The following is a 12,830-nucleotide window of genomic DNA, read 5'->3' on the forward strand; positions in this document are numbered from 1 at the left end:
ATGGTATTGACTTGGGAGATGGACTGTCTCATGTGGGAAAGAGCAGGAAGGCCAGCATTACTATATTGTACGGTATGTAGTGGGGAGTAAAGTACAAGTGAGGTTGTGAAAGGCTTTAAAAGCCAAGAAGTGAATTTTAGACTTGATACTTTATTTTGTTGGTACTGTTCTTGGCAAAGGTGTGGGAGTGGTTTGCCATTTCCTTCTCCAGCTCATTTTACAGATGAGGAAATTGAGGCAGATGGGGTTAAGTGACTTGCACAGGGTCACATAGCTACTAAGTGTCTGAGGTGAGATTTGAACTTAGGAAGATAAGCCTTCCTGACTCCACACCTGCAAGTCCATCTACTGTACCACCTAGCTGCCCTCGATCCTTGACCTTGGAGGTAAATAAGGAGCCACTAGGGTTTATTGAGTGGGGGGAAGAAGTCGCTTTACATCTGTGGGTATCAGTTTCCTTATTTGTATAAAAAAAAGAGAGCATTAAATTAGGTAACTTCTAAGGCCTCTTCTAGTTCCAAATCTATACTTCTCTGATTAATATTAATATTATCAAATGGGATAATATTTGTAGAATACTTAGCACAGTGCCTGGCACAGAGTAGGTCCTTGATATATGCTCATTCCCTTCCCTTGCCCTTTCCACTATGATTTCTTGGGTCCAAGATCAATGCCTTTTCCAGGACATGATACCAGTACAAATTGATCGTTACTTTTCTCCTGTAAATCCCAACACCAAAGCTGGGGGCCACAAAGGTTAGTCAGCACATGTCATCATGATAAAGCATTCAAGGAACCCTCTCTTTATTTGTGACTTCACACAGTGTGAGCCGATCTGTGAGAATTAACTGGCCATCAAACTCTATGTGCGAGGAGCAAGGTTGGCCTTGAAATAGTAAACTAGCCTGGAGAATAAAGGTCTTCATTGAAGAGAAAAGAGTTTTCCATGAAATTGGAGGAGCCAAGGTATTATGAGACTTACCCCTTAGAGCATTTAGAAGCACATCCTTTTAGACAGAGCCACTGCAATAGGGCTTTATGGTGAATACATGGGGCCAACATTCTTGTTTTGTCAAGCTCCAGGAAACAGAGGGTTGGGGAGGTATGAAAATGATCATTTATAACGTGACCCCCTTATGGACCCTTGCAAAAACACTTCCCAGTAACTGCCCTTTTGAAAAATACCTAGCTCTCAAGTTTCCTTTGAAGAGAGTGGATTCAGATTTCAAAATTATGACCTACAAGGAGGCTTCCTATAAGAGCAGCTGAACAGGAAGTCTGCAGAATTGGGCAATTTTGGATAATTGAGCGCCTAAGAAGTACCCTTTGTCAAGAAAGGCAGGGTTAGCTCAGAAGATGGGGGCCTGGGTTTTGTTCTTAGGCCTGCTCCTGTCATGAGATACCTACCACTGGAGTTCTACCATCTGCATGGAACTGAGGGGGTGACCCCGGATTCTTGAATGCTACATCAGGGGAGTGCAAGCTCTGTTGGAATCCTACAAAGCTGGGAGAGCTTTGATTGCAAGGCCAGATTTCATGGGATCATAGGTTTAACATTCTTTCTTCTTATTAGCCTAAAGTTGGCACTAGTCTACCAGACATTGAGCCTACTTTTCCTTGAACTGGTCGGGTCATTCTAGGGCACTCTGGCAGGGGACTCCTACTGGTGTTGACGCCTTCGGTTCCAATTCAGCAGTGAAAGGCTCAGGTTCCACAGTGCAAGACTTCATTTGCTGCTGTAGAAATTCCTCAGGCAGGAAGTAGTCTAATGAGGGGGTGGACTGGGAAGACTTTATGGTCTCTTCTAGCTCAAAATCTGTAAGCTTTCCATTTCCCCCACAGTGGGAAGATAGGGCAGACTGTAGAGAAATGCAGCTGTTTGATGCTTCCTCATTAATGGCAGCCAGGGCTCTGCCATAGTAGGATCCGGGTGGTAGTGTGTTTGAACCTATGGCAACTGCTTTTTATACACTAAGGAGGAGATAGATGGCTTACAAGTTCTTTGGCCCCATTTGCTTAAAAAGCCTGGAAGTTGAGAGCAAGCTATAGGGACACTTTGGGAGGTACAAGTAAAGGTGACTTTTTGTTTTATGATTATCCTACAGGAGTGGCAAAAGCTCAACTACGACATCTACACCTTACGGAGAACTCGAAGGGAAGTGAGAAACAGATGGAAACGCATTTTGGAAGATTTAGGTATGGATTCTGGTAGGATTACCAGGCTCATTTTGAGGGGCTATGATTATTTAATGAGGTTTGGTGTGTTTTTTTTTTCACTGTGCACACATTCTTACAAAAATGTTCTGACATAGAAAAACATTTTCCTCCAAAATTATCTTCCTTGGATTTTTTGTTTTGTTTTTTTGATTTGACTAAAAGTGCCCCGGTAATTGCCTGATTACTCTGTGTGAATTATTTGCTCACTAATTTCTCTCTTAAAGACATGTAATGGCTTAAAAAAAAAGGCCCATAATGTTCTCATTATCTCATAATTCACTATGTCTCAGTGATATATACACACACCTTGGTTTTCAAGTACCATATTTTTATTCCACTAAAGTTATGTGGTCCTAGGGAGTATGTAGTGGGTAGAGTGCTGGACTTACAATCAGGAAGACCTGAGTGTAAATCCTGCCTCAAACATTCATTAGCTGCATGGCCTTGGGCAAGAAACCTAACCTCTCTGAGCTTCAGTTTCCTCATCTGTAAGATGGGGATAATAATAGCACCTACTTCACCGGGTTATTGAGAATCAAATAAGACAAGACACTTTGTAAACCTTGCTATATACAAAATGCTAGCTTTATTATTCTTATCACCCTGCTTATACAGGTATCAAATACAATAATTTTTTTTGCACTTTAAAAAAATCATTTATTTGTTAATAATAATAACGATGATGATAGTGTTTATTGTGCTTTTAGGTTTTCAAAGCACTTTATTTTACATTATATTATTATATGGTGTTACTTATTTATTGTATCCTCAAAACAACCCTGGGAGGTAAGAGCTATAATTATCCTTATCAGTTTTGGATAAAGCATTGGGCTTGGGATCAGGAGTTCTATCTCAGATACTTATTGGCTTTGTGACCCTGGGCAAATCATATAACCTCTGTTTGTCTCAGTTTCCTCATCTGTAAAATCAGAGGGTTGGATCTGATGGTCTCCAAGGTTCCTTCTAACTCTTGGTTTATGATCTTATGAATCTCAAAGGAGGCAAGTCTTCCTTTATGGAAGCAGAAATATGCTAAAGTGGGGGTTATAACCTTTTAATAACATAGAGTCAAGTGATTCTGCTCTCTTCTTTTGGCCTGGGGTTTGGTTCTGCTGGACTTATCATTGGAGATTCATATTAGAGCTCTCGTTCTAAAATGTGAACATTCTTAGAGAACCATACAATTCACACTTTAGCATGAATTATTTTAATTGGGTTGTTAGGGGAATGATAAGGAGTCACACACAGCTCTCTAGCTGGTGAAGCAGCTACTCCTCTGTTATCTCCATTTCACAAAAGAGGAAACTGAGAATCAGAGTTAGTCACACACAGCTAATAAATAGTAGAATTGGCATTTGAACTGGGTTTCCTAACTCCAAGTCTAGTGCTCCTTTCTACTGCACCACGTGGCAGCTTGGATCCATAGGTAACCAGAAGGAAGAGTGAAGTGCATAGTTTTAAGGAGGAGGGCTGGCTGAGATGGGTGGATCTTCCCACCTGTGGCTTTGGGTACCCAGAAAGAAGCATAAGGGTGTGAGGAGGCAATGAATACTCAGGGTTGTGGAAGAGAGGCTGCAAGGAGATGGGAGAGGGATACAGAAGATTTCTCCCATGCATCCCAATGAAAACAATCATTTCCCTGTAGGGAAATCATTTTCTAGTCAAACCACTGCTTTACAATTGTGAACTTTTCTGTTCTAGGCTTTCAGAAGGAAGCAGACTCCCTGTTATCAGTGACTAAACTCAGCACCATCAGTGACTCTCAGAACACGAGGAAAGCACGGGAGATATTGTTAAAACTTGCTGAAGAGACAAATATTTTCCCAACAAATTGGGAGCTCTCAGAGAGGTACCTCTTTGTGGTGGTAAGTAGATGACTTTTTGCTTTCTTTGCCCTAAAATTACAGCAAACTCTCGTGCCTTTTCTGCTTAGCGTGTGAAAGAATGGATTTTGGTATTTCCTAGACCTTCAAGTTGAAGGTGGCATGTGACAGTGGAATCCCAGGAAGCATTCTCTTTGTGATCTGAGAGTCAGTGGGTGGAGGGAAGGTGGTTGACATAATGACTTACACATAGGCTCTTTAAATTTTTGTCTTAAGAAGAAGCCTTGGAGGCTTGTTGACCTCAGTGCCTCCCTTATTTCTTGACTTATTTGCTTTTACTGGCCTAATATTTATATTAGGACTAGGCTTGGTGAGAGATTTCAACCCTCTCCACCAACTCATCTTAGACTTTGAGACAAATCTAGCTTTGGTATTCCTTTGTTGGCTATGAGCTGATGAGACAGTTCATTGAAGGTAGATTTTGTTCCCTGGATTTCCCTCTTGCCCCTTATACAAATAGTCTGAGACATTAAGATTTGAACAGGGCAAATAAGAAGGTATCTAATGGCATAGGGAATTGAGCTCTGGGTCACAGGTCATGGGATTTTAGAGGAATTGGGAAGGCGCCATAGAGATTGTAGCTGGGAAGGATCTTCCTTATCATTCCTTTGACTTCCCTAACTAAAACATGCTTTCCTGTTAATTATTTCCCATTTATCCCATATTTACTTTGTTTGTACATATCTGTTTGCTTGTTGTCTCTCCAATTAGACTGTGACCACACTGAAAACTTTTACATTTATTTGTATCTCCAGATACCAGGTCTTCTGAATCTGTCTAGTATACTTTCCACCGTATCATAGGATCATAGGATCATGGGATTTTCAAGCAGGAAATGGCTTTAATGATCATTTAACCTCACCCACACCTCCTCATTTTATAGATGAGGAAGCTGAAGCCCAGAGAGGTCAAAGTTACACAGGTAGTAATTAGCAGGCCTAGGATTTGGTCATAAGGTCTTTGGATCATAGGTTTAGAGCTGGAAGGGACCCAAGAGATTTTGTTTTGATAAGTAGTGAGTTGCCCATCCCTGGAGATACTCAAGTGGAGGTTGATGAGTCACACGTTGGGGACGTGTTTATAAATGAGCTCAGTCCAACCTCCTCATTTTACAGATGATTTACAGATGAAGAGATATTAAGTGACCTCCAAGATTACCTAAGTTTTAAGTGGCAGAACTGGGATTTGAACCCAGGTTTTCTGACTCCACATTTGGCACTCCTTCCATTGCCTCATCATCAGTCAGTATCTTTGCAATAGTCAACAAGTGAGAAATCCTGTTGGTGAAAGATAATGATAATGATAGCTAACATTCATATAGGTTTTAAAGTCACAGAGAATTTTTTCATACATTCTCATACATTTCTCATACATACATATTCATCTCTCTTGATGCTCACAAGAACCCTATGAGTTAGTCAGGGCACCCAGGAATCAGGCGGTATGGTCTTGGAACAATGGATCACAGAAGGTCAGGGTTGGGAGGGCCTTCAGAGGAAAAACCTATAAGACTGGAGATCTGGATTTGAATCTCAGCTCTGAAATTTTCCAAGGCTGATATTTGGCAAATCACTTTACTTCCCTTGACCTCAGTTTTCTCATCTGTAAAATTCAAGGAAGGGTAATTATATTTGCACTCACAGAGTTGTGAGGAAAATGTGTTTGTGAACCATGAAGTACTATATACAGGTGAATAGTTAATAATATTATGAACATCCTCATTTTAATAATTAAATTTAACAAATTTTATTTGAATTTTAAAATTAATTTTAAATTTAATAATGTTAATAAGTGCTTGTTGCTTGATTATTGATACAGCAATGCGACTGAAAAAAGAAGAGTTACAAGTAGCCTTGTTTAAATAGAAAAGTGGGCCTCTGTTTCTTCCTTTGTAAAAAGAGGAACTTGAGTAAATGATCTCTAAGGTCATATCTAGCTCTGACATTGTCAACTATGGACATATCTATGGGATATTTGTGTGTGTGTTGTGTGTGTGTGTGTGTGTGTGTGTGTGTGTGTGCTCATGTGCCTGAAGGAGGTCAGTGTCTAACAGGAAAGACAACATCTGAACAACCATGTATCAATAAGCTATAGACAGGATAAATTGGAGATATTCAACAAAGGGGGAAATACTTAATAAAATTTAAACAAAGTGTTAAATAATTATGTATTTATTGACTAAAGGTAAATGTTTATTTAATATTTTAGTTTTTCCTAATTACATGTAAAAACAATTTTTAAATTCATTTTAAAAAAAATTTTGAGTTCTAAATTATCTACTTCCCTCCATCCCTCCTTCCCTTACCCCTCTCCATGAATAGGCAAGCATTTTGATATACAGGTGCAGTCGTGCAAAACGTATTTCCATATTAGTCCAAGAAAAATACAGTAAGAAAAAAAAGTATCCTTTGATCTGCATTCAGACTCCATCAGTTCTTTTTCTGGAGGTGAATTGTCTTGGGTCATTGTATTGCTGAGGATAGCTGAGTCATTCACAGTTGATCATTGTACAATATTGTTGTTACAATGTATAAGTGTTCTCCTGGTTCTGCTCATTTCACTTCGCATCAGTTCATGTAAGTTAAAGGTAAATGTTAACAAATGATGTCATCATGTAGGAATTTCAGCTGTGACTTTGAGAGTCTTTTGTCACTACCCTGAGAGAGCAGCCCTGCCTCACGCCTCTGCATTTTGCTTTGACAGGATCGTCTCATTACTCTTGATGCCGCAGAAGAGTTTTTTAAAATGGCCAGCCTCACTTATCCCAAAAAGCCGGGATTGACCTACTTGGCCGATGGCCATAAGGAACTGTCCCACCTTCCATTTCCAAGCCCCTAAAGAGATGGACCTGGAACAGAACTTGAATTTTCCCTTGGGAACTCAGGGCAACCAGCCAAAGTACCATGGATTTTCTTTGCAGAATTATAAGTAGGAGAGAGACAAGGGGAGAGAATAAGAAAAATGTCTGTGTTGTGATTAGGAAACACATGTCCATGTGCAGAAGGATCCAGAACCCTGCCCAGCTCCAAGGAAGGACTAAACTAGCCCTACCATTGGCCTTGTTCTAAGAGATGATTACAGTTAAGATTATAGTCCTTAGTTAGGAGGACTCATCATGTGTATTTAAACCATCAGGGAAACCTCATGGTCTCAGCTCTTCCTTTGGAGAACTTTAAACTCGAATTCTCACAAAAGGAAAGTTCAATAATTCCACGCACTCAAAACAAACTTATTGAGTGCCTCCTATGTGCAAAGCACAGTCTTAGGTGCCGGTGGATACAGAGATGAATAAGACATGCTTCCTGCCATCAGGTAGCTTACAGTCTAGTGGGGGGATGGGGCAGTAGAGGGGGTGGCAGGGCAGAGAAGGCTAAGACCAGGTAAATGGATCTTAGTTGATAGGAAGCTGTTGGTTATCCCATGTCAGGATGAACTACTTTCAAATAGTGTACAATAAAATCTGCTGAACCCAACACTAAATCTAAACTGAATGTGGTGTAATCTTTCTGTGGTCATTCAGAAAACACATCACTTCCTCATGGTGCCTCAGGAGCATCACTAGCAAACATTACTTTTTATGCAAAAAAAAAATGTTGGGCCAGTTACTAGAGATGTGTAGAAATCCTGTTTAGAAGCTGGTGGGAGCAGTCCAAAAGTGGTGCAGGTTGCTTTGATGAGTAGTGAGTTACCCATCACTAGAGGTATTCAAGTAGAGGCTGATGAGCTACACATTAAGGAGGATGTAAAGGGGATTACTTTTTGAACAGGAGCTACAATATATGACCTCTGAGGTTCCTTCCAACTCTGATCTTCTATCCTTTCAATTACTAGATTGCTAGAAAGCTTGGGTTTATTGTTGTTAGTGAGATGGAAAATCTGGACTTTACCCACATGTGAGTGTAGAGATAGCAATTTCTCAGATCTAATGATAGCAGGTTACCTCATTCTTCCTATTATGTATAAGAGTCAGAAAAATATCTAATAAAAAGCTGTTTTTTTTAAACCAGATTTGTTCATTTTGTTTCATTTCCAGTAGAATGTAAGTCTCATGAAAGCATATACTTATGTTTTTGTATTTGTGTGCCTAGCATCTAGCAGAAACCATATCATAAGTGCTTAATGAATCTTACTGAATTGCTGCCATGTATCAACTGAAATAGATTACTGCTGGGTGTTTTTTTTTCTTTCTCTGTTGCCCATACTCTTTTATTTCTTCCTCAACCACTGTAGTTAGTAGACAAAGGTTGTTGCCTAAGGAAGATGCACAGTGCTTTTGTTTACTTATATGAGCTGCCCTTGACCTGGAACCTACCGAAAGTCTGCAGCCTTCATGTCTTGGCTGTGTCTGAGACCTTGTTCTGCCTTCAGTTGTGAAAGAATACAAAAATGAAATAACATAACTGGGCAAATCCCTTTTGACCAACACTTAAGATGTTCCTTGGATAACTGAGAAATGAGCCTCGAAATCTGATTGCCAGGATTATCTAGATGAATGAGCTCCTCACACTGACCCACTTTTAAATGTTAGCATTTTATTTTAAAGGTTTTAAAGGACTAGAGTTTATTAGTTGATTACTATGAAAAATCATGGCACTTCTAATTTTTTATTTTAAATTCAACCCCACATGGTTGACCCCAGTCTAAAAGGTGCTGACTATTTAGTTTCTCCAAGAGATTGTGTCTTGAATATTTTTTACCCTAGCTTTTTCTTTTGTCGATTCAGTGCATTTTATAGAAGAAATTAAGAGACTTTATTGCTGTGTGACCCACTGACATGATAGACCAGTTAAATATAATTCCTAGTTCAATATACAGCAAAATAGAAGGTTTGCTTCTTTATACATGGTATTTTTGAAAAACTCAACTTAGATACATTTCTAAAGGCAGCTTTCCTATCTTATCTCTGTGTTGTTCCAACAGCTCAATTTGGAGGAAAAAAAAGATTTTGAAAAGAAAATTGTTTTTATCTCAATTCTTTTCTCTTTTCTGCTTTCTGCCTTCTTGTTTTCCTGAGTAGATAAGGTTGGTTGCATTTATGGAAAACGTAAGGCTTAAGAAACTATTTCTTTACTTATGGTAATGAAACGCAAATCTGATTGGAAGAACACACTGAATTATACAGTTGTTTTTTTTTCTCCAAAATGCTAATGGGTTTTTATACACACCTCTCATTTATTCTCGATATTTCTGTGGAATTCACAAGAGCAGAGAATATATGAGTGGCTGTCTATCTACATCAGTTTCCTTTCCCTTTCCATTGTACTTTGTAATTCTTAATTTGTTGATGGATAATGTGAAATATGGAGAGAGCCATAACTTGCCATTTTTGCACCTAGTGTGAGCAATACAAAATGTGTCCAAGGCTAATGATGCAAAATACCTCAAATCAACTTCTTAAGACAAATTCATTTGTGAGGTAGAGGCAGGGGAGACAGGTTAGGGAGTCCAGGACACTGCCAAGCTGCCATGGGATAGAGGGGTGTGTTTGTGGAATTTAGGAAGGAGAGTAAAGCTGGTCAAGAGAAGCTCACCGGAGGTGTGAGAAAGCAGAGAGGAAATGTGCCACCTGAAAACTTTGTGTTTTAACCAAAGTTAAATTGATACCTAAGGGCTAAGTTCAATGATTTCTATCTGCTTATAGATGTCAAGGATAAATGCCTTCTAAATTTCAGTGCCCTAGGCCACCACACCAGTCACTCCACCATAGTTATGGCTCTACATATAGAGTAGTTTTGTGAGGGAAGCTTCACATCATTAATCAAAGGCAGGAGTGGAATTCAGTAGGGGTTCATTGGCAATACTGACAAAGCTGCTCCATAAGCCAGATGTCTCTATATATCTCAATAAGGTCCAGATACAATCCCTCTCTGGGAAAGGAGAGAATATTATAACCTTGTGTTTTTTTCAGCTTCATCTGTAGTCTAATGATTCACTGATACCGAGATCTGTCCTGCTGGATGCTTGAAAGTACTAGAATGCAGGCTCAGATTCTTAAAATATGGCCAATGGTTGAGATTCAATCTAGCCCACTTGTCAATACAAGCGTCACAAGTGTTCAGATTCCTTAAGAGTCTGGCCAATATGGTGAATCTTTAATAAACCTTGTCTTTGGCTGAGAGAAGGCTTGGATGAAATTCATTTGGGCAGGACCTGCATGTTGCTATTTTGGGGTCTTAGCACCCCTAAACTTCAACATTTTTGGTTCCCTGAGACTGGGAAAACTGCCTAACCCCAAGTTCCTCAGCCAAGATTGGAAAGTATGTAAGCCTTCCTTCTCTCCCTCTCACCTTCTCTCCCTGCAGTTAGGGTTGCTTTCTAAGCACCTAGGAAGGTTTGGAGTTGCTTTTTGGGCAGACAGTCACTCAGCCTGACACACTCAGGCTCTCGGTCCAGTGGTTTGGTTCAAGACCATGGACCTGGGCACACCTTCTGCAGATCTTTTCAGGGTTCTGATTGCACCTCCATTCTCCCCTCAAACACTGGGACCCAAATTCCTTTGGGGTAAGGGGAGAAGGTCTCGGGTTTTGAAACTGCTTCCTGCTGGCAAGGGGTGTAGAGCTATCTCTGCCTCGAGGGAGTCCAAAAGAGGAGGTTGACTGGAATGGAGCACAGGCTGCATCCAGAGGGTGCTGCATCTAGGGTACAATGTGGGGGGGTGGACTTTCTAAATTAATGGTTGTAAGTAAGGTGAATTTTAGTGTGTGTGAAGTGGATTTTTTGTTATTCTTTCTTAGAGTTTTCTTCACAGGATTCACAGCCGTAACAATTCCTACTTCCCAGGTGTTAGATATGAGTTCTCACAATCATGGTTGAAAACAGTTTCTACTGCAGTCACAGTAAATATAGAGATGAAGTAAGGTAAAATTGTGAGGCTATTGCTGGCAATATGCCTTCTTTGTCTGTTGCCCTATAAAGCAAGTGGGCACTGGTCAGTGATTAGGGACCAATATAGGGTTGAACGTGCAAGCTGGAATGCCTTCATTGGCCCCTGTCAAGGCTTCAGAGGGGGAATCTGTGTGCTTGCCTCAACTGGCTCCCATTAAGGCTTGAGGAGATTTAGGGGAGTGTACAAGTTGTGCTTGTCTCAACTGACCCTATTGCCCCACCTCTTCATGCCAGCCCTTGAGAGAAGAGTTGTTAGGGAAGGCTGTAGGAGTTGGTGCTCCCATTATCAGCAAAACCTCCCTTTGAGAAGACTAGACCAGAATAAAGTAAGCTTATTTAACCGCTTATTATAACTCCAATCCTGTCTTCCTGTCCGACTGGATCAAAAGTGAACCTGCTAGTGAGAGAGGTGCTAGAAGCCCTTCTGTGTCTCTTTCCTAAGAAATGGTGTAGCTTACTTGTCCAACAACAGTAAATCCTTAATGAATACTCTTTGGGTCAGTTTAGGGATGCTAGGACCTTAAGATAGTGACACAGGTCCTACCCAAATGAATTCAATCCAAGCCTTCTTTCAGCCAAAGATAAGGTTTATTAAAGATTCACTATATTGGCCAGACTCTTAAGGAATCTGAACATTTGTGACACTTGTATTGACAAATGGGCTAGATTGAATCTCAGCCATTGGCCAGATTTTAAGAATCTGAGCCTAGATTCATAGTTCCTAGAGAGCCAGGTACTCTCTCTTTCCTTCTGCATATTATTTCCTGTTGGTGCTTTCCTTCATGTTGTGTCCTTCATTTGCAAACCATAAAATGACTGATGACATTTGAAAGTTACCCAACCTCTAGAGATCCTGGTAGCTTGCCCTGACTTTCTGCTGCCCCTCCAACATTGACTGTTCCCTTATTTTTCATCTTTGCCAGTTTGTAGGCAATGAAATGGATTTGTATGCATTGAGTTGTTTCAATTCGCACTTCTTTAGTCATTTGGAACAGGAATTTTCACAGAATCACAAAGCCTCAGAGTTGGTAGGGACTTTAGGGGCCATAGAATACAACTAATTCCTGAACAATATCCAGGTGGTCATCCTAGTTACCTCTTGAAATCTCCAGTGAGGGGTAACTCTTGGGAGTAGGTTCTCCATTTGTGGAACTCCCCAAACAGAGTCTGGATGACCAGCCATCAAGCCTACCCATTCATTGCTGCTAAACAATATATACAATATATCATTTAATATACAAAATACAAAACCATATTTTTGAATTCTTTATAAAGAAAAATATTATTTAACAGGTCTTATGAATATCTAGTGCATCCTGTATTCTGTTCAAGACACATTGTAATTGGATATATATTTCCAGGTACCTATTATTCAAATCTCTAGCCATGTTTTTTAGTTTAAAGAATACTAATTGAGCTGAACAAATCTGGTGTAAAGGACCTTAGAGATCATAGACTTGGAAATGGAAGGTTCCTTAATGGTCATTTAATCCAACCCTCTCATTTTATAGATGAGGAAAGTGAGGTTGAGATAGGTCATCTCTTTGAAAAGGAAAGCTGTGTAGTTATACACTGAGAAGTAACATAAAATTACTATATCCGAAAGGCATTTATTTTAAAAGGATTTTAAACATTTCTTTGAATTCAAATAAAGATTTTTATTCACTTTAATATCACTATTCATTTTGTCTTTGTAATTCTCTTTCCAATCATTCTGCAATATATACTGAACACATTGTTTATGGACCACTCAGATTTTAAACAAGTAAAATGTGGGTAAAATGTGAACTATACTAGGACCAATATAGTATTTAATGAAACTCGATTAGGAGAACTTTCACAAAA

General features: G+C 39.7%; 1 protein-coding gene across 2 annotated transcripts in view; it reads left to right on the forward strand.

The window, feature by feature from the left end:
• The window catches only part of MREG (melanoregulin), a 64,747-nt gene extending 56,644 nt beyond the window's left edge, over nt 1-8,103 (forward strand). For both annotated transcript variants that reach the window (XM_021002877.2, XM_021002878.2), the window contains exons 3-5: nt 2,106-2,196; nt 3,919-4,082; nt 6,804-8,103. In XM_021002877.2, the coding sequence (XP_020858536.1) occupies nt 2,106-2,196; nt 3,919-4,082; nt 6,804-6,938 (390 nt within the window). In that variant the 3' untranslated portion in view covers nt 6,939-8,103. The remainder of the gene's footprint in view (nt 1-2,105; nt 2,197-3,918; nt 4,083-6,803) is intronic.
• Nucleotides 8,104-12,830: the final 4,727 nt, after the last annotated feature.

This window comes from Phascolarctos cinereus, unplaced genomic scaffold (genome assembly GCF_003287225.1).
Source record: "Phascolarctos cinereus isolate Bilbo 61053 unplaced genomic scaffold, phaCin_HiC Scaffold_7;HRSCAF=346, whole genome shotgun sequence".
NCBI classification, from domain to species: domain Eukaryota; kingdom Metazoa; phylum Chordata; class Mammalia; order Diprotodontia; family Phascolarctidae; genus Phascolarctos; species Phascolarctos cinereus.